General features: G+C 36.9%; 1 protein-coding gene and 1 long non-coding RNA gene across 6 annotated transcripts in view; one reads left to right on the top strand and one right to left on the bottom strand.

Annotated features, from left to right (window-relative positions):
• LOC310897842 overlaps positions 1-10,927 on the top strand; it is a 42,378-nt gene extending 31,451 nt beyond the window's left edge. For both annotated transcript variants that reach the window (XR_014582632.1, XR_014582633.1), the window contains exons 3-5: positions 2,457-2,588; positions 9,369-9,519; positions 10,792-10,927. This is a non-coding gene — a long non-coding RNA (uncharacterized lncRNA). The remainder of the gene's footprint in view (positions 1-2,456; positions 2,589-9,368; positions 9,520-10,791) is intronic.
• The window catches only part of LAMA2 (laminin subunit alpha 2), a 379,619-nt gene that overhangs the window by 11,864 nt on the left and 346,171 nt on the right, over positions 1-21,584 (bottom strand). Inside the window, exons 50-58 of one of the 4 annotated variants that reach the window (XM_083831898.1) lie at positions 19,472-19,616; positions 17,604-17,742; positions 15,944-15,955; positions 13,328-13,448; positions 10,803-11,066; positions 9,344-9,492; positions 5,444-5,620; positions 4,418-4,634; positions 1,556-1,615 (exon numbers count right to left, since the gene is read on the bottom strand). In XM_083831898.1, coding sequence (XP_083688024.1) covers positions 1,556-1,615; positions 4,418-4,634; positions 5,444-5,620; positions 9,344-9,492; positions 10,803-11,066; positions 13,328-13,448; positions 15,944-15,955; positions 17,604-17,742; positions 19,472-19,616 — 1,284 coding nt within the window. The remainder of the gene's footprint in view (positions 1-1,555; positions 1,616-4,417; positions 4,635-5,443; positions 5,621-9,343; positions 9,493-10,802; positions 11,067-13,327; positions 13,449-15,943; positions 15,956-17,603; positions 17,743-19,471; positions 19,617-21,584) is intronic. The other 3 variants (XM_083831897.1, XM_083831896.1, XM_083831899.1) reach the window with 3 other exon arrangements.

The raw sequence follows: 21,584 nt of genomic DNA, 5'->3' as shown, positions 1-21,584 counted from the left end.
CCCACTGAGAGTATTGTGAAGAAACTGCTCAGAGGATCTAACACAACACTACTAGGACAACAATACTACAGGGAAAAAAAAAACACTTTCATAGCTGTAAGCTCTGTTTTTAAGCACTGTAGCTGATACCATTTTGGGTTGGTGACAATCTGTTATCTGAGCCCTGACTCAGCAGGGACCTGCAAAGCACAAGGTGAGTTCCTTTGCAGACAAAGAGCTCTTTCTGTGAAACATTTTGAAAATGTCATGAATGACTCATCAGCCACTAAGATTTCAAATACAAAGAGGAAATTTCTTTTTCCCTCTCACTCAGGTTTTCAGTAGTGTTATATTTTTTGCTTTCACACGTCACAAAGACCTTCACAACAATGAAGAGAACTTCTAAAATTAATTTTCCCCAATAATGCTCTGTATGGAACATGACAGAGCAGAACATCATGCATTATGACAAGTACACATCAATGTGCAATGACAGAAAAAAACAAGGAAAATTCAGCAGGACCAAACAAAGTTATGAATGTGTGCTAACAGTCTTCCAGTGATCATCAAATAGAAAAATAAACCTTATTCTCTTAATGCTGGGTGAAGTTTTTAGTTATTTTAATATTTACAAGTTTATCATGCAACTGCACAACTATGATAGTAATAATTCTCTCTATTATACTATATATATTATATATACACTATATATATATATTCTGTAACAGTCGGACTTGCTAAAATTTTGAGATCAGGACTAACTACTGGTGCTGGAATGACAGGAAGGAACTGAAAAATTAACTAGCACCTACTTTCCTGTGGCATATTGCATGGTTAGAGGACACATTCTGACATTAAATTGCCTGCTAGATCGGCTGGTTAGGGAAATGTCTGGCCCTGACACTGCAGCTGATTCCCAGAGAACACTGCAGTTTTTCTGCATCCCAGCAGGAGAACTGTAAGGAAGTGCAAGATGTGGGGGAAGTGCCAGACACATCTGCAATGGCTGGAATCATAGCAAGCATACACTGATTAATTATGGATAATACTGATCAATAAAAACCAGCATTCATCATTCAATAGGGCGTGCTTAAAAAAAATCCAGGTTTTGTTCACAAGCCTATTTCTGCTTTCACTTCAGCTAAGGACAGCCAGCTTAACAGCCTTCATAGAACTGTCAACTAAGTATGGATTATCAATCCACACTAAAATATCCTGGCTTTGTTTTTTTTCTGTAATGGCATTAAGGTGTACTACATTTAAATGCGTCTGCTTAATAATCTCCCATATTACCTGAGAGTCTCAAGACTGAGCTCTTCAGCTGCACTTTACTTCAGTCTTTTCAGGTGTCAGGGACTTGACTCGTAAGTCAAGAAGCTAAGTGTGAATCACAGTGGAAATGAAGAACAGAAAAGCCCCCTGGTGGACTGTGTCACACATTCTCGACAAACAATGATGTATTAGCAATCACAGAAAAAGCAGGAAAAAAGGTAGCACAACTGAAACAGTACGCACAGCTCCTCAAGTAGTGTTAATAAAGCAATGAAGTAATGCCTGGAAAAATGTTGGAAGATACCATCATGGGGTCAAATGCAGATGTAATGCTGGCGCTCTTCATTTCAGTGGCAAGCGAGTCCTGAGAAGTAGTGAATAACATGAGGCAGAAGCAGCAGTTACCAAAGCACTGGTCTCAGTTGAGAAACATTTTAGCACTCATAGCAAGCAGCAGCAGCAGACTGGTGACCAGTGCATTTCCCAACTGTTGTACTTCTAGATCTTGTCTTGCCTCTAGTAGAGGATTTTTTTTTCCATTTGGAATTAAACTCCCCCTCCCCCTCTCCATGGAGATGCATAGTGGAGATCTAAAAGAGCTCCTAAAAGGACTTAAATAAAACAGATACCTTATTTAGGCTTCTTACATAGAAATGACTTTTTGCTGTATATTTTCCGTATACAGTCTTTGTTCAATGGGCTTGTGCATAACTGTCATTATCTCATTATTAAACAACAATTAATTATTTTGTTGCAACATTCCCCAGAAAATACTTTGGGGAACTTAGATAAATGTAAAAATGGTCCACAAGCTTGCCTTATAAAAAAAAAAAAATCAGGTCTTTAAATACTAAAACTGTTTCATTTTTCTGAACAAGAAAGTGGAATAACGGTATTTTATTTAGATTTTTATTTTGAACACCTGTTTCAAGTTATCACAGCTCTCGATATGTTATACAAAACTCACCTAGTTATAATGGGACTAGTTTCTGGTATTAATAAATAGACAATATTCTTCTCGTTTTCTGACTTGCCTTTCTTATTCTTCCTTGCTTCTTTTTACACTGCCTGGTTCATCTGTTTGGTTGTAAATTACTGAGTTAGAGAGGTGTCTGTGTTCAACATTCTGCTTGGGAAGTGGGAGAGATGGGGATGTTGCTCAGAGTTAAGTGTTCCCCAGCAAATATTTCTACTTGTACCTCTAGAGTGCGGGAAGGAGATTGATAACTCACAGGGAGGGATAGACATCCCCTGAATACACAAAACATGAGGACCCCTGCAGAGAACAGTGCCGGGATGCCAGTCACCCTACAGCAATTCCCTGAACTAGATACCAGGTAAGTGTTATAAGTGATACTCCTGGGCAACCTGATCTAGTGGGCGGCATCCCTGCCCATGGCAGCAGGGTTGGAACTGGATGATCTTTAAGGACTCTTCCAATCCAAGTTGTTAAGTTGTTCTATGATTCTGTGATCACAGGTTCTTCTTCCTTTTCTTTCTTTTTTTTTTTTTTTTAAATAATGCTTGATCAACGGGCAATATCTGATAACAGTGATCATTAAGAGAGGCTAATCCTTTTTACCTTGTTGTTGCATGGTTCTTTAACTTTGTATGGTAGCCTTACTATGCTGCATATTTGCTTACTTTGAACTCCAAACAGAAAGTTACAACTACTCCACCTTGTGGGAATTAATCAAAAATGCTGCCCTAGAGCATGAATGTCCAATACATACTATTCCGGGGCTAAGAGCTAGGTAATAACTAAGACGGAGCTTGCTTATCTTGAACACTTAGTTCCCAGGTACACAGATGGTTGTATGGGCTTTGGAGACTTCAGTAGCGCCTGACAAGTCGTTCTTCCACACGTATCTGGCCAGTGAAGGTGGCCATGAATCTCAAATATAAATTAATCTTAATGAGTAGAGATTTTTGTCCTAATTTTTGTACCATTATGTTGGTAGGAAAACATTGCTAGACATCCTGCCTATTTTCAAGGAAAACCAGATGTGAATTCTGAAAATGAGTCAGGTAACAAGGAATGACTGATGAAGTGAATTCATGTTCTTTTCTCCCTAGCTGACAGACTAGATAGCATCCCTGCTTAATCCTGACTTTTCATCCAGTGTGGAAGCTCATCCCCAAATGGTTAAAAGATCTTGGGAAGTCAATCTGGAAGAAACTGTCCAATTCACTGACTCTGATGTATCTGATATATATAAAAGTGGAAAATAAATGTTGGATTTGTCAGCTTGTCAAAACAGTCTCATAGTACTGTAAATTATGGTACTGTAAATAAGCTCCTAATCGTGAAATGTGCAGTCCTTTCATGCTATTTGGAAATCTCATCCATACCGAACTACATAGTGTATAAAGGCATGGTTTGTATACAGATATAACAAAATGGAGAGGATTTTTCTCCGAAGAGTATACTCCAGTGGATATATTATCCAGTTTAATATTTAGATATATAAGGTTATATCTTTTCTGGGCAGTAACATGTTGCATCAACGTGTAAAACTGCTACATGTGTGACAGAAGTTCCTTCTTAAATGTCATTGTATATGACTGCTTGCTGCTGTCTAGCAATTTAAAATTTCTGGCAATTACCATTGAGCTCAGTTCAGCACTGACTGGGGTTTTGGTTATTAAGTCTCCTGACAAAATTTATGAAATAGCAATAGAGGAATTGTCATATCAAACACCTCTGGTCTACCTGTTTCTTTATCCTGTCACTGAGTTAGCGGTTAGCATGTGCTTCAAAGAACAGCACAAAAAATATTGTAATGATGTGAATTTCCTACAGGAAAATTTCCTTTCCAATCCTGACCAGGTATTGGTAGGCTTACATCCCGAAGTATGAGGGTTTAGGGATAAGCATGCAAGCCAAAGGGAATTCTACATCATTCTTTAAAATAATGTTGTGATAATCCAAGCAAGTGCAATCAACCAGTTTTCCATTATCCACAGGTTTTACTGACCTGCAACAAAGTGTTCTCTTTACAACATCATGCTGAATTGTTGCTACTTTTGTGAAAAACAAAACAAAACAAAAAACCAAAAAAAAACAACAACAAAAAACTTCATTATTCTTGGTGGCTGGTTTTTAATTTTTGCCATGTAAGAGAAACTTTTCAAGCTTTACCTGAGTGAAGTGATCTGTACTTACAAGTGCTGAAGCTAGAGATGGTGTCGGAGGAGGTGGAGAGGCTTTATCAGGAGGCGTTCCTGGTTTTTCTTTCTCCCCATCTGGCTCAGGTTGGATCAGGACTGTTGAGTGGGTTGGTTTGTCTTCATCCTCTGGTGGCCTAACCTCTGGTTCTAGAGAGGGACATTGGCCAATATCTGCATTTTCAAAGGACACGGCTTGAGCAAAGTCCATGGGGCTGAGAACACACAAAGAAATCAAGGTTTGTCATTAGTTTTTCTGCTTCTTTACCACCCATTTTTACAAAACAGCTTAGTAATTTCACTTCACATAACACAACAGCCAGGATTTATCCCATCTGGTTTAGGTACTGAAGTGAGACACTTAAATTAGAAATGATAGTTGCAGTTGGCTTTCCTTCCTACAGTCAGTGTAGAGAGACAGGCACCCTCATTGGCAAGCTTTGCTTGTCTAGGTAGGCTGAATCACATTGTGGGGCTGTCCTTCTCTCTCTGCTGTACAGTGATGGAGTGTGGGGTGATGAGATCCTAACTGAAGTTCCTGAGTTATGTGAAAGAAAGATTTATGTGAATATTTTCTATAGTGATTTTACTTTATTCATTGTACCTTTTCTTTCTACTTAAATGTTCCTTCCAAATTACCGCAGAAGGCACTTTCCACAAAGCAAATTAATTTCCACGGTGGTTCTCAGAACTTGGTTAATCTTGGAGATCAGCGTTATTTAAAATAGTACCCCATACATGCCTATCACTGAGGCAAGTCTTACTACAGTGTTTCTGTTGATTTCTCTGGTCTATTTTATGGTTAAATAGACAGATGTTGTCTTGGCTGTAAAACACCTAATTAATTGCATGTCCTTTGGAGTGCATGTTGCAGACAAGAAAGCAAGGTCGTATTAAGAAAACAGAATATGTTTTAGGGCTTGCTGTTATTATGATTCATTGCAAAAATGAAGTTTCTTTTGATAGCCAAGGCAGTTAACCAGACCTTTTTAACCAGACATTTATTGTCATTCGTGAGACTTACGCAGCATTGATGACGAGATTCCATATACAGCCCTCGAATGCTGGTATGTTTCTGAGAGGTGCAATCTGAAACTGAGAAGAAATGCCCCCCACAAAGAGTTTCCTAACAGAGATGGGCTGGTCTGTTGGCAATCTCTGAGTCTGGCCTTTGTCTTCATCTACTTGAACAGTAAACATCCTGTGAAAAACATTTAAAAGCAAAAAATAGATATTTTACTCCAGCTATTGCTTGTATTAAAATCACCATTTTGCAGGCCTCATTTACTCATGTGCCAGCTATAACACTGAGTGAACCCAAATTATGTAATTAGCTGCTCACATTAACTGAATGTTAACCCCTGGAAGGTTTTCAGCTACTGCTGATCTTCCTTGGTGGTTCTGTAACAGAGCTCAGCAAAATTGTGCTGTGGAGAGGCAATAATATCAGTCTTTGGTTGAACAGGAAGAAGTGGTTTGTAGTGTAGCACTGACATGGTGGGAGCCAAGTCTGCTGTACTGCATTATAAATATAGTCCTCAGCAGGATAGGAACAGCATGGGGTCGCATTTTGTTTGGCTCCTTGTTTCCTGGTTTGTACAAGTTATTATCTTCTTGCAGGTGGACAAGCAATGCTGCAGACTGCTCTGATTGCAGGAATCAACTGCAGATACTGTACACTTTTTAAGAGATCTAGTGATGTGTTTCTTTTTTTTTTTTACTTTCCCTGGGGGTGATGGCAGAGCAGAAGAATTATTCATCACACTCTGATGCAAGTGCTATAATTTAGTCTCATGGGTAACGCATATGCTACAAGTTAAAAAAGTTAAAAAATACAAAGCTCTCCCACAGAAGACACTGTTAAGGGCCTACCACAGAAAGAGGTAAAATATACTTCCAGCAGGCCTCAGAAGCACAGCTGTACTGGCTGATCAAGCCAATCCAAGAAATGAATAAAAGAGCAAACAGGAAAGGTGTAAGTATGGTGATGGCAAATATTGTTCTGGTAAAGGCCAGAATTCGAATGTGAGAGAAAAGCTGAGTGCTCTTTCCTGTCAAAGCTACTGAGATGCAAATGTTGCAGGTTTGTACCACATTTACAAGGAAACCTTGTAAAGGGGACAGAAAGTGAAAAAATACTTTTCCGAGCCATACATTGGGTATACTAGGAAAGCAGTGTTAATGTAAGGTCTGTGGAACTGAGGGACAATAGATAATTTTGACGGCTAACATACAAAATGAGGTATAGCAATGAGATAAAAAAAATTAACTGCTGCCTTTGAAATAACTTACAATTGAAGGATGAAACAGAAAATCTTTAACTTTTGAGCAAATCCAGCTCAAGGTGAGCTGAGTCGCAAAGGATGGATGAGAACTTCATATTTTTGAAGGTGATTGTAGAATGCTACTGGGCATAATTTCTTTATGTTATTTGACTGTATTTAATAGAGTTTAGCCAGGAAAGAATCAAGACCACAAAGAAGATGCATTTGTATCTATAAACTTTGATATGATCTATCAAGTGCAGTTTTAATTTCAAATATGTTACAGTTGTGGTCAAGAGAAAATAAATACCAGGACTTAACTATTCAAGCACCTTTGACTAAAATTAGATATCTAAATCCAGGTTGTGTATCTATAAGTAAGTAGCTTGATTTTTCAGAAGTAGTCTTTATCCCTAAGTCATAGCAAAAAAATCAGTTTTTGGTAGATAACCTCACTTTTTTTTCTGCTGCAAAATGATACTGAACTCTTATATTCTCCCTTAAAAAAAATACAAATGTTAGACAGAAACCAAGTATTGAAAATGTTCATTGAAAAGGGGCCTATTTTCATACATGAAATGCTTTTTTTTTTTTTTTTTTAGACAAGTCCTAGACAGAACTGGATAGGCATTTAAGCACCTAAATTAAATAACTGACATACTGCATGCAAATTTTCCAATTTCCTGATAAATATGGATGCATTCATTTGATCTAGAAATCTGTAGAGTAAGAAAGTGGTTCATTTTTTGGAGGGTTGCAGGAAGTGGGTATTAAAAGCCCTGTCTTTGAGGAGAATCTCTAGGATTTCCCCTAGATCCCTCAGCAGTGGAAACAGAAAGAGAGAGATTTCTCTGGAGTCAGTTCAGAGCAACAGACTAATTTATGTTCTGTGAAGTATCCCAAAGAAGATACTTCTCTTCACTGCCTTCAGAGCAAACGTAGGAAAATTAGCCTGTCAAGACTCGAGTTATCCTTTGTGCTGCTGCATGTTATCCACTGCTACTGATTGTCAACTTCTTCGTCAGCACTCATACATTTCATCTCATCTTTAGCCATTACCATAGTAAACATTTTGGCACCAAGCAGAACCACACAATGATGTGCATTAGTCCTCAAACAGTATCCTATAATTAATGTGGAAGAGAAAGCAAATAGTTTATAATTATATGGACAATTAGCTGTCTGAAGAGTTTTCAGATGACATCCCTCATATTTAATCAAATAAAGCTTGAGTTCATAATGAGCAGAGGAGGGGGTTAGTCTTAATTTATATCCTTTCCCTTCCATTTAACATACAGGAACTGCAAAGTTCAGACAATTTGTTTTGTAACAGAGCTACTTTGAAAAAATGGAGGGTGCATCTAACAAGCATCATCACTGGATGGCATTGTACAGCAATTGTGTCTTGTACTTTCATGGGTCAAGCTACTGTACTTGCTATAGCACTGATGAAAAGAACTTTCTTTGTTCTTTAGAGCTTATTATAATTACTGGATAATTGTTTTCTGTCACAGCGGCCCATGATGTTTTGCATAATGCAGTCATCCATTTCCAAAATAATTCTTTCTCCCAAAGAATTTGCAGTTTTACCTCCAACTAGACATCAAAGCTAGGGAGAAAGACTTTCTGAAGGCACTATTTACAAGATTTTTTAAAATCATACAAGAGAAATTGAGACAGAAAATTATACTGACAAAGGACAAAGCAAAGCAGGTTATAGAGAACACAGGAGGGCACCTGGGGAACAGACAGGCAGGAGTTGTTGGACAAGGAGGCTTCAGTGTGATGGGGCATAAAGAGTAAAGCCTAGTATTCAGCATGCTTGGATAAGCCTGTTCAATTAATCTCCCACATTTTGTAACATGCTGGATGTCACATTTTCTTTCTAATTTCTTTTTAACAAAGCAAGACAGAACAGCATTGTACATAGTGCACTAATCCACTGAATGTTTGTACAGTAAATGCCTACAAACCCTGCTTGGAACAAGGGTGATTTCAGGCCATAAATAATACTGACTACTACAGTAGTGCTGTTTCTAATCACTTCCTCAATGATGAAGGGATAATGAGCATTTCTTATGATAGCTGAGAAAAAGTAAAGGAAACTAAGTGAAATTCTGTTAAAACAACATGGTCTGAGAAGGTGTGCAATGGCTTTCCAGCTGTAAGAAAGACTGTTGATTACCTGGGACTGTGCACTGTCACTGTTTTACCATTTTATCCGGGCAACACTGTACATCCACCAGCACACGGCATATCAAAACAGTTACAGACTGCTGTGCTGTTGCTATTTTTTTTGAAAATGGCCTTTCTCTACACATTTCAAAAAAGTGATTTACTGCACCACAGCAGCATTTCTGATGTACAGATTAGATTAATAAAATTTATTTGCCAAGCATCAGAAGGTTAAAAATGCCAATTCAGACAAATGCAGGTCTTTGGAGAAACAGGCTGGTAACCTATGAAAGCACATATACATTGCTGTGCAGAATAGTAAGCACTGGCAGGAACTGACTCCTGAAAATTTTTGGATAAGGAGGCACATTCTTTGCCTCAGTGGAAGCATTTAAGTGCATTGCTAATGACATTGGTGCATTCATTTTGTTGAATTGTACTGTACTGTACTGCATGTTCTGTAGCACCTCCAGGTTATTTGTTACCCTTTAGCTCTTTCTATCCTCACAGAGTGTGCTCTGCCATCATGAAACTCTCCAGCTTCTGGTTTGATGGTGATTCTGTGTGGATCCCGTGTTCCAGTGGAGATATGTACTTCCAGTCGACCTCTGTTCAGGAACACTGCATAGTATGCCTGCAACATATACATTGCTACATGAAGGTAAGGTACATTTGGAAAGAAACAATTTCACTTGTTTTTACATTAGTATATATGTTTTATTTTTTTACACTGGCTTTTATATTGTTCACTGATAGTTGCAATTCTGCTGCTTTTGCCACATTCAGGCTCTATAGTATTTTTATAATGAAGAATGGGTGAAATAAAGTCATGCTGGAAAGACTCAACAAAAAATTTGACTCTGCATACCTATTTGCAGGGAAGCAAAGAGACTTCTAACCTAAAATTCTTCTGATTTTTGCTGTTCCAAGGCCTGGTCTTAAATCTATCAAGTCCTGAATAGCTTTGGTCTCAGTGTGAGTTCTGCATTTGGAGGGCTGGCAAATCATGCTTGTAGTTACTCTAGCAACCAATATCATGTTGTAGCAGATATCAAGATCTAACCTACAGTTACTATAGCAATGAGCGTTATGCTCACTCGTGTGACCTGAAGAGCTAAGTAATGACAAAGGTGCCCCTACCCTGAAGTCAATGTGACGTGGGCGAGCCATTATAATGTGTTGTTCCTGGCGTGTGTTGCTTCAGGTCACCAAGGGCTTTGTCCCAAAATAAGTGTGAAGGAGAACAATGAAATATCACTTCCCAAAAGAATGCAGCAAACATTTTTTTTACTTATCTTTGTTGTAGTATGTCTACCTATTAAGTTTTTCATTATTCAAGACTTGAATAATTTCTAACTCTGCAGGTATTTTCTCTGAATAAATTGTCTCTATCCTCTTCTTCAGAAAGGGCGAGGAGAAGAGGTTGGAGCACTCTTAAATCATAAATCCCACAACAAGGAGCTTATCTTGCATTGCTCTTAGCTTTTTTTATTATTATTTTTTCCCCATTGTCTCAAGGAAAACTGAATGGTCCTCATTTGAGTCTATGTGAACAGGAATGAGGTGTTTCCAGGCACAAAGAGTGCAGAAGTAGTCCTCAGAATGAGGACTAACATTCTCAAACATTTAAGTTTGATTAAAAAAAAAGAACAACATGAAACATCTATATCATAGAAAAACAATACATTGTTTAGCAGCAAGCAATGGATGTTCAAATATGATTCCTTAAGAGAAAACAGTTGCTTCAATAAAATAATAAAAAAATGGAATTCTGAGCCCCTATCATGTTTTCCATCAGATAAAGGATAATATTAGAATAAATTTTTCCCAGTCACTGAATTTTAACTTAAGAACAAACATGACAGTGCCTTGGAACAGAACTGAGTGGAAAATAAAATTGGTAAAGTCGTGGGTTTCCTTTATCTTTTGCTAGGTTTTTCGTACCTGTCCAGTCTGTCTGCGCTTTCTCCTCAGAGGGGAAGCTTTCCTGCGTTCCTCCAGTTTCCAGCTGGAGCTGCGTTCCAGCTTTCCTGCAGGAGTGTACCTGCGTTTTCTCCTCGGGGGGACAACTGTGCCACTTGTACCAAACAAGATGATCCCAGACTCATTCTTTGTGCTGAAGGAGAGATTGATTTCTATGCCCAAGTCAAAGGAGACAGGCTGCAGTTCCACAAAGCCAGGTTTGGGGAAGCTAACTGTATAAATGTTCTGCAGAAAGGAGAGGACAGGAAAGTGCATGAGTAGAATTAAAAGCAGAGCATGAACACACAGCTTCATTAACTAAGATAATAAACTATGTAAATATAACTACTGTGAGAGATGGAAAGTAATAATAACCATTAAGCAATTTACTTTTCAAAGTGTTGTGCACACATGAGTTTACCTGTTTATATCTGGTGCATCAGAATATTTCTGGAATTCTTGGTTACAGGAATACAAAGTTCCAGTCCAATTTCAGAATATCCTCCCATATTAAAACTATCTGCTCAGAGTTTTTTTTTTTTTTTAATATGAATGTTTTCCGTAGAGTTACTACAGTGAGATTTTGCTTTTAAATCAGTATAATTGTTAACAACACAAACTACATTCTATTATTTTTCAAACTTGCCTAGAAAATACTTTCTATTAATGAGTCATTACTGCCTCATTATTATTGCTTCACTAAGCACCATTGCTTTCTTGATGACTCAGGCTCGCAAATGAAGCACTCCTTGCTCATGGCCCAACTCTTTGGACATTTGTAGCTATAAGCACAGTTTAAAGAGTAGAGTATTTCATCAAAACAAAAATTTGTGCATATTCATGAAGACTTTGTGTAATTTCTGCCAGTTCTTGCACTCTTTCATCAGAGGAAGACCACTCTATAGAAAAAAAATGGTTTTTCTAAAATAATTAACCATTTTGTTCAGTACAGTAAAACTGTTTTCAGATATAGAGATAAATGACTATGACAGATAAAATTGTTGATGTTTAACTTTCTCTGAAATCCCAGGGCATTTACATAGCTTATTATATCCAGCCTTTTTTTTTTTTTTAATGTTATTTTTAATGCTTTTACTTCACTTATTTTTAATTATCCTACATATCTTGTTTTAATGATAATACTTTATTTAATTCACCAACAAAATGTTTAATCCAATTAGATTTCAAACTCAGAAAACTCAAGAGTTAAAAAAAAAATAATCCTAAAAAAAAAAGTTCTTTCTAAGATTCACAGCATCAGAAGAAAATGAATACGACAATCCTTCTCTCCCATTCAGGAAAGAATCTACAATCAATGGAAATAAATAGGAACTTCTAAAGATTTTTTTTTTCTGAACTCAAATTACTAAGATTTAAAAGAATTTGAGCAATCTGGTTGTTTACAGTTTAGCTTTACCACAAACCTAAAAGATTAAAAATGGCCATCTCATGACATATCCATTTAGTCTACACCTTATCCAAGAGTCCTATTATTGTATTCTTTTTGTTCTGATGAAGGTAGAAGTGATGAATACAGCAAAAGTGGTTACTTGTCTTTAGTTTATGCTGGCCAAGTTCCAGTTACTGTTCAAAGGAAATTAGTAGTGTTTTGGAGAGCATCAAGTAAACAGCAAATAATTTAGATTTACTGTACTGTTATCTGATATGCAGCTCTAGAACACATATATTCTTGCAAAATTATCTTAAATAGCATATGTTTCCAGGGAAGAAATAAAAAGTATTAATCAGGAGACAACTGTCACCTGAAATATTATTTTTATATAAGACTCTTTGTTTCCATGGAAAATTACTATATTCTTTCCATAATTTTGAATCAGGATTCTACAACTTTTATATGAACCAGAAGACTGTTAATTAGAAGCAGCAACAGTTGAAAATAATTGGACTTGAGCAGTATTCAAAGTTAAAATAATAACACCAATGTTGTACATTCTGAGTGATCAGTAAGAAATGTCCCTACAACTTCAGTGGTATCTTGTAGCAATAAGCGTTCTACATTTCCTACCCTAAATGTGACTTTGTTTCAGTTACCCCGAGGCTCTCCGTGGCTTTCAAAGTCACTCATTCTGTAGAGAATGATTTTGCAATAAGCATTGTCTAAAAACATCTTTAAATCCTTGAATTTTGTATGCATCATTTTTTAAAGGTTTTTGCAATATTATCAGTGCCTAATCCTATCTTCATTAATGTCAATAACTCCCATTTCAGTCAGTTGAAACAAAGCTGATAAACATTGTAGAAAATCCTAGTTTTTTGAGACAGTTATATCACAACTGTCTAGGAATACTGTCCAAGAAGTCAGGATCTGGAAAACTGATCTACTTTCCGATCAGACTAATTAATCTTTCTTTCTCTTAAATAGTTCTGATGTTTAGGTTAGATCTCTGTATTTTTTCTGAATACACATTATACATTAAAAATGTTCTGCCATAAACCAGAAAACATTTATGCCCTTTAAGACCAAAATATATTAAAGTCAGACTAACCTCCAATGTGCATCCTTTAGTTAAACCAACAAAATCAGGACTACTCAAAATATTATATGGTGTCCTTGAAATTTCAATCTCTTTGAGGCAACCTGTATATTTCTTTAAGTTCACTTCAGGCCTAAAGAAATTCAAAAGTACAATTTAGTTTCAAGACCAGACTTTAGCAAGCGCACAGGCAGCTAAATGCAAACACATGCACTTTGAGATGCACAGATGCTTGATTTTTTTTTTAAATACATACATATACACAAATGAATACATCTTGCCTTCTGCCACCTATCAGTACATAATGCACTCATCACTCAACAAAGGTGTAACAGGAGCTTCATCTCCTTTTGGCAATAGACCTCTTTTTTTTTTTTTTTCTTTTTCTTTTTTCTTTTGGTAAAGGAGTGTTGTCACATTTGGTGACAGTGAGCTTTGAAATAAGTATTTATTCTTTAGGCAAAGAAGAAAGATGCAAACTGGAAAATCATAACAATAAGGAAAAACCTTGACTGGAAGACAGATGTTTCATTCATCTTTATGCATGCTAGATCTTAATGAAAAAGGAACTTTTGCAGAATATAAATATTTATGAAGTATTTGCCAAAGATTGAAAAAAAAAAAAATCACTTGATATTTTCAGTGCTTTGGGAATCCTTTATGGTCACATGGACTAACATTTGATTTCTTTACATTTTATATTTCCAGTATATTTCCTATGAAAACAGCTGCATGTTTATTTTAAACATAGTAATACACTTGACTTTATTGGGCGGTTAAAGAAAACAAAACACTTGAGTTTGTTATAGAACCCAACTACCCATTCAAGCCTTGAAATACTATAGCAGAATTGCAAAGTTCCAGGTTTTGACTGATCAGCTGGAAGCCTGAAGAAAGGAGAAATCTCCTGGAAGTTACACTAAAGATACTTGAATGTAAAAATATAATTTGCATATTCCAAGCCTGGCAACACCAGAGAGAGACTGTAACTGCTGGTAAGATCTGAACCAGGTTTGCAAGGAGAAAAGCCTTATAAAGGCAATTCAGAAAAAAATGTTGCCATTCATACCACGGAAACTAAATCCCAAAAGAAAAGCACTAGTTAATTCGCTCACAATATTACGGTCACCCGTGAGTGTTGGCAGTTTAGTAGAATGTCTGAATAACGTGAGCAGCTCAAAGAAAGAAAAATGAATTTGGAAAATATATAAGGAGTTAAAAACGCAAGGCGGGGGGGGTGGGGTGGGGGGTGGGACGGGACGGGACAGGACAGAAACAAACAAAAAAAAAACACACCAAAAACCCACCACTCAACTCCCTGCAAGGAAAGAAAAGCTTTTTAAGAATGTTAATTACAAAATAAAACCATTTTGCTTAGATACTGTTTAGCTGCATATTTTGGTACCGAAAGCCATTCTTTGCATTATAGCCATCCTAGCAAGCGCAATGTATTCTCTGGCAAATTTTCATCCTGTATGTAACTTAAAGTAACCATCTGGCTTACTAAAATAATCCTTATTCTGTTTTATTTACAATCACGTAGTTGCGATCATCTTTCATTTTTGATTTTCCTAGCTCTTCCCCAGCTCTTTTAGAGACTCATTTACCAGCAGCAGAACCCTTTTGCCGTGTCCCTGTCAACAGTGCCCATACACTCCTGTCACTGTCGTCCATAACCCCTTCATATTCCTACGCCCTCTTGTCCTTTTCAATTACAGACTGCCCTCCTGCTCTCTGGTTACAGGCAGTTCCTGCTATCTTACATTTCCTAACTCATATGAACCCTAAGGCCCTGTAAACATTTAACACTTGCTTGATGTTTTCTTAATGAACTTTCCAAGTTCTTTCAGATCTTAGAAAATTATTGGGCTTTTTTTTTTTTTCTTTTTTTTTTCTTCTCCAAAATAGGATCGATTTCAAGTCAACATGAGAAAAGAGTGGAGGATGGAAAGAAGAAATAATCTAAGTTGTTTTTAGTTGATTTTAAAAGAGTGGTCTCTTGGATCACGGTGGGGAAGTTACATTTTTCTAATTCAACCTGTGAATTAAGCTGCAAAACTGAGTCAAGTTCAGTTCATATCTGAAAGCTCAAAGCAAAACTGGAAGCAAATAGCTGCAAACTGAAAACACTGTAACAAATAAGTGTCATCCCCCGTCTTCTCCCCAGTTCTTAAACTTAGAAGTGGCAAATTTCACCAAAGTCTGCACCTAGCTTTCATACCCATCTCCGGAATTAATTCACAGCCTTGGAGTGCATTGCTCCTTGCCTGACCCTGGACTATGCCGTTCTTACAGACTAGAGATCTTAACCAAACTTGGAAATACAGCTTGTTGTAGCTTTGCTTGCAATGCATTCCAGTGTAATAAACAAACACAGCTGAATTAAGCAGCTGTGTGAAGAAAATAAAAGTTGATTGTGTAGGTGTGGGCACAGCATGTAACATGACAGCGTTAAGCACTTGGAAGCAGCTTTGCTTGTTGCAGCAGGAGCAACTCGCTGAATTAACAGCCTTAGCATAACAGCTGGTATAAATACTACCCACACGCTGCTTCTGCATTGCCGCTTGTGCTTTCAAGCTGCACTTACTAGACACATGCAAGTCATGCAAGTAATCTGATTATCTTTACCTTGCTTTCATACTAGGATGAGAGAGAAAGAAAAAAAAAATCAAAATTACATTAATTATAGCAAATGATACTCATTAACAAGGTTCAAAATATTTCACTGTGAAGCAGATACATAAACACATAATGGATGGTGAGTTTCTATACACACTACTAGGCTATCATAATTAATCGGATTACTCTGAAAACAGATACTTTAAAATGTAGTACATCAGAAAGCTTTTATAATTTGTTGCTGTACTTGGTCGTGAGTAAAAAGCAAATCATGTAAAAGAATTTTGCAGAACTGACACAACCTGATAATTACAAAGTCAGGGACCTCAGCATCTATTGTTTGCAGTAGCTCAGCTTTGCTTTAATCCCCTTTTCACTATTTTTGACTCTAATTTACCTTAAAATTCATCTTGCACCAATGATCGATTTGCCTACAGCTGTAGGCAAAATGGTTACCAGAGGTCCAGGTAGCTGCTGTACACTGGTTTTCTGAGCGACCACAAAGGATTTGTTGAAATATAATTGCTCTAGATATTTTATAATGTGCTGGTGTGATTTCACAATTACACAACATAGTGCTAAATTTCAAGAGGAAAATAGCTTAGATCTTTCTATTGCTGGATGATTTGACACCAGAGGTCAGTTATTAACCTAATAAATTAACGTGTCCATTCCTTTAGTTACTGAACAGCCTGTGGACTAATCACACCAGTTCCTTGTACACAAAACAACTTTAAGGCTGTCATTATGCCATCTAGCTAAAGCTGACATGGATTAATGGGCTTGTTTCTGTGTTGCTCATCTGTTCATTGTAGCACAGAATTCTCTTGTTCTTGTAATTGCAAAACTGCTGAATATTCATTTAAGCCTTAAGTAAGCTTTTTTGTCTATTTAAAACCATGTAATACACACACTAAATTCAAGAGTCTGTTATCCAGTTACTTTATTATATTAAAATTTAAGTTTATCAATAATCATATGCAATGTTTTAAAAATATATAACAGGAACTTTAATGGAGAAAGAAATTCAGGGTCAGGCTTCTGAAGTGAAAAGGTTGACATATTTCATTCCAATTATATTACATATATCAAGGGGAATTTAGTTTGTCTAGGAATTTAATTTGTCTAGGAATTTACATCTACAAATAATTTTAAGTGATTTCTAAACACCGTATTTTTAGATGTATTGAAACTATAGTGACCCGGATTATGAAGACATGCATGCCCATTTAACAGTAATCCCACAGGGCGTAGTTTGTAGTTCAGTTTTTCTACTCATGCACAAGTAAAACACTTGTGATTAATTTTGTGGAGGTATGGAGGTGTTTCTGTATGATTAGAGTCATAAATTCTATTCATCATTTAAGAAAACAGACTTAAAAAGAGAAAGCCAGCTCCATCATGGCTCTGAACAGCATCAGAAAGCTGTACAGCACCATTACAACAGTTTACCTTGTATTTGTATAACGTGAACTGTGACCAACATTGAAATGTACAAGTGAAGTTTTGGTCTGGTGTGGTAATGTAGACTACATTGGGAATCTACCATTCACTTACTGCAAATGAGTTCAATAAATGGATACACACGATAAGATTATACTTCATTTACCTTCCTTCCCCACAGGTAAAAAAAAAAAAAAAAAAAAAAAAGTGGTTTGAGCCACGTTACCTTAGGTTTCTAAGGGTTGGCAATCCACCAAAATATATTTTCTCATGTCCTTTTAAGTTGAGCCCAGAGTGGCTGCCTGTAGAAGTTGTTGCTATAGTCTCTTCTTCATTGGTGTCTATGTCCACAATTGATATGTTAGCTGGAAGAAATTTGAGATTAGTTTCAAAAATCAGATACAAACAATTATGTCAGTGTAAGAAATCAAAGAGAAAATATTTGGAAGATTCCCAGATGAAGGGAGAGACAAGGAGTTTTTTTGTTTGTTTGTTTTTCAGTGAAAACACTGGGTTTCCAAACTGCCAGTTATGGACATAAGGAGACCCACACTTTTCTGAAGAGATATAGCAATTCTGTATGCTTTTATATATTCTCCAAACCAGTTTTAATTTGGTATGTTCTCTGTGTCAGTGTAATTTGGAGCTAACATTTCAGGACAAACTCAAGACAGAACAGATCATTTTATATTTAATTTGTGATTTCCGTCCAAAGGTTGACACTTGAGCAGGTTTTCTTTAGAGTAAAAGTTTGTTAAGGATTATCATGATGTGCCTAAGAGATTGGCAATCAGTCGCTCTAAACAATTTTCAGCCCAAAGTAGTCAATTGCTGACATGTCTAATCTCAATCTGGATTCACTGATGAACTATATAAAACCATCCTATTTAAATACATGTTCCATCCATGTTTTCAGTCTGTGGATTAATACAGAATTTAAGGTTCATTGAGAGAGACATGACACACTGAAAAGTGCTGTGTAGCCCCCAAGGAAGAAGGGAACATTATTCCTCAGAAATGCAAAGAGAGTTCTTTCCTTTATTCCTTGCTTCTTTCCTTCTTCCTTTCTTCCTTTTCTTCCCCCCAGACAGTTAAATGCAAGAAATTACTTCTAATATACAGGTGAGTCCCTTGTAGAAGCAGCTGACTAAATAAACGTCCTTTAAAGAGAGAAAGAATGTAAAAAACCTGAAACCAAACTATTCATTTTTCAGGAGTGAAAGAGAATTGAATGGAGGATAGACTTCTTTGCTTTAATTTTCTATACCAGTATCTTCTATAAAAACACATATTGTGTTTGAATGGTAAGAAGAAATTACAATTATGTGACATTGTATTTTTATCTTAGTATGTTTTAAGTATGGGCTAAGATAATTGGATATAAACAATGTGCAGCAAATCTAGAGGTGAGAGCTTTGAGTCATTCTGACGAGTTGCCCAGCTCTCAAGTCCACTTCATCCAAATGACAAGAGTGAGTCTGTATTTGAGATGCGAAGGTCAGGTGGAGAGCTGGCACTGAAGAGGTCGGAGGAGGAAAAGCATATTTATGGGGCTCTTGGTGACTCAGAAGATTCAGAAGGCACAGAAACTTTAGCACATAAAGGCACACTGTGCCACAGAAGTCTGTTGTAAATGGCTGCTGTGCTTGTCTGCTGAAATACTGTACTATCAGTATTTAACGCATTGCTTTTAAAGGAGTTTTGGGATATGCTGAGTATGAAAGAACTGTACAGCAAAAAAGCTATTGCTGTCCTAACAAAAATTACGCAGGTTTATTTTATTATTTTGAACAACATCAGGGAACTGATGAAAAAGTTTCTTTATTTTCCCACTCAGGAGCTTTTTAGAACGCAGTTTATACAGCTGTAAAGCAGAATTATGCATGAAAAATAAGCTACCTGTTTCAAAAGGTTATCATAAAAGTCCTGTTTGACACTGTAATCACTCAGATGCAGCCCAACACATCTGTAATCTAAGTAAAAGAAGTTCCTAAACCACTAGAATTTCATAATTTCATCAATTTTGTACATTGTTTTCCCCATAATGAAATAGGTAACTGGGAAGCTCATGGCGTTAACACCACAGGAACTCACCTTGCTTCTGAATTCTTGACAGGGTGAAAGATTTCCATCTGCCATCATTATGATTTTGGTTGCTGGTAACAGAAGCTGTTCCTGAACCCAGATCATAGCTGACTTTTATACGCCCATCACTGAGTTCTACACTCATGAAATCCTTCTGTTAATGAAAGGGATTAAATATGCAAATTATGATTCTTGTTCATTTTGGTAAGAGGCATATAACATTACATAAACACTTTATTTTCTGAGTGACAATAGACAACTTTTTGCAAGCTTTTAAAAAAATCCAATTTAGTGTTTACTGCCTAGGATTGTAGTGTATGAAAGTCTGCTGCAAGTTCTATTTTCCCCCTCTCCTTCCCCTTTGGATTGTTAATTTAATTGAAGTTTTTACTAATTCAGAGAGAGTTTTGCTGGGATGTCTGCACTTTTAGTTTCTTAGATTGAAGACAGAAAGGGAAGTGATTGTCCCGCTCCACTCTGTGCTGGTGCGGCCTCACCTCGAGTACTGTGTGCAGTTCTGGCCACCACAGTACAAAAAGGATGTAAAACTGTTGGAGAGTGTCCAGAGGAGGGCTACGAAGATGGTGAAGGGCCTAGAGGGGAAGACGTATGAGGAGCGGCTGAGGGCACTTGGCCTGTTCAGCCTGCAAAAGAGGAGGCTGAGGGGAGACCTCATCGCGGCCTACAGCTTCCTCATAAGGAGGAGTGGAGGGGCAGGCGCCGACCTATTCTCCTTAATCACCAGTGATAGGGAATGGCGTCAAGCTGAGGCAGGGGAGGTTTAGGCTAGACATCAGGAAGAGGTTCTTCACCAAGAGGGTGGTCACACACTGGAACAGGCTTCCCAGAGACGTAGTCACGGCACCAAGACTGTCGGAGTTCAAGAAGCATTTGGACTGTGCACTTAGTCACATGGTCTAAAATTTTGGGCAGACCTGTGTGGTGCCAGGAGTTGGACTGGATGATCCTTATGGGTCCCTTCCAACTTGGGATATTCCATGATTCTATGCATTATAAATACTTGAAACTAATACTCAGTTTTGACTATATGTCTGTACTACAGATAGTATATTTACTATATATCTCAGCTACAGTTAGACTTACAAGATAGAAAACAACAATAGTAAGGATGTTAAAATGGGCCTGTTTACCAAGCGTTTCCCAAGAGTAATCTGTACTGACGGAGCCATACAGATCTATGAATTCTTTTTCTCATCAATCACTGATACCAATAGTTAATCAGTAACTGAAGATGCTGACTGGAGCAATGGTATACACCTCAGCATCTACAGAAGATCTGGCAGGATACAAAGAGTAAAACAAATAGCCAAGGAACTGGATAGCATGAAAGGCATTAAGCAAATAATGGTGGAACTAGAACATGAGTGCATCAGAGAAATTTTGGTTTTAGAAGTTTAGTAATCATTTTGCTCACAGCTAGTTCTACCTGTGTTCAGATCTAGAAGGAATGGCAATACTTTACTATGTGCTGAATATTTGTGCAAAACTGAGAATAATGTTATGTATATGAACACAAATTTATGTTAAGGAGAAAAGAGTAAAATTTAACAAACACTGTATTTTTGATGCTTACATGCTTTTACATATTTATCCCTGTATCACTAGAAAGAGCATCCTCAATGTTTTCATATTGTGGGACCATATTTTAAAAAATAAATTACATCAGGGACCCACTGCCTTCCAGATCCCAGTGTTTTCCCATGAGTTCAACTAAATAATTTTTAATTAGAAAAACTACCTAAATTAATAATAATCATACAAAATAATTATATAAATTATCTTAAATAATTATATTATACTTTCAATACTCAACTATAAAATTAATTATAAAAATGACATAAGTACTTCACTATAGTAATAAAATGTTATCTTTTAGTAAAGCTGGTCAGAGGAAATAAGGCAACACCCTCCTCAATAATTCCAGAAATTCTGATGATCTTCCCAAAACACAGGAATCTGAAATAAGACTTATTTACATAGACAGATTTTCTGTAAAACAGTGAGAGCTCAATAATTCTTCCAGACATCACTGAGGACTGCTGTTCATAAATACTGGCCCATATGAAAAGAATAAGGAAAGGAGGATAAGAAAAGGACACTG

The sequence above is a fragment of the Anser anser genome, assembly GCF_964211835.1.
Source record: "Anser anser genome assembly, chromosome: 3".
Classification (NCBI taxonomy): domain Eukaryota; kingdom Metazoa; phylum Chordata; class Aves; order Anseriformes; family Anatidae; genus Anser; species Anser anser.
Note: the sequence above shows the minus strand (reverse complement) of the source record. Positions and strands in the feature narration are given on the sequence as shown.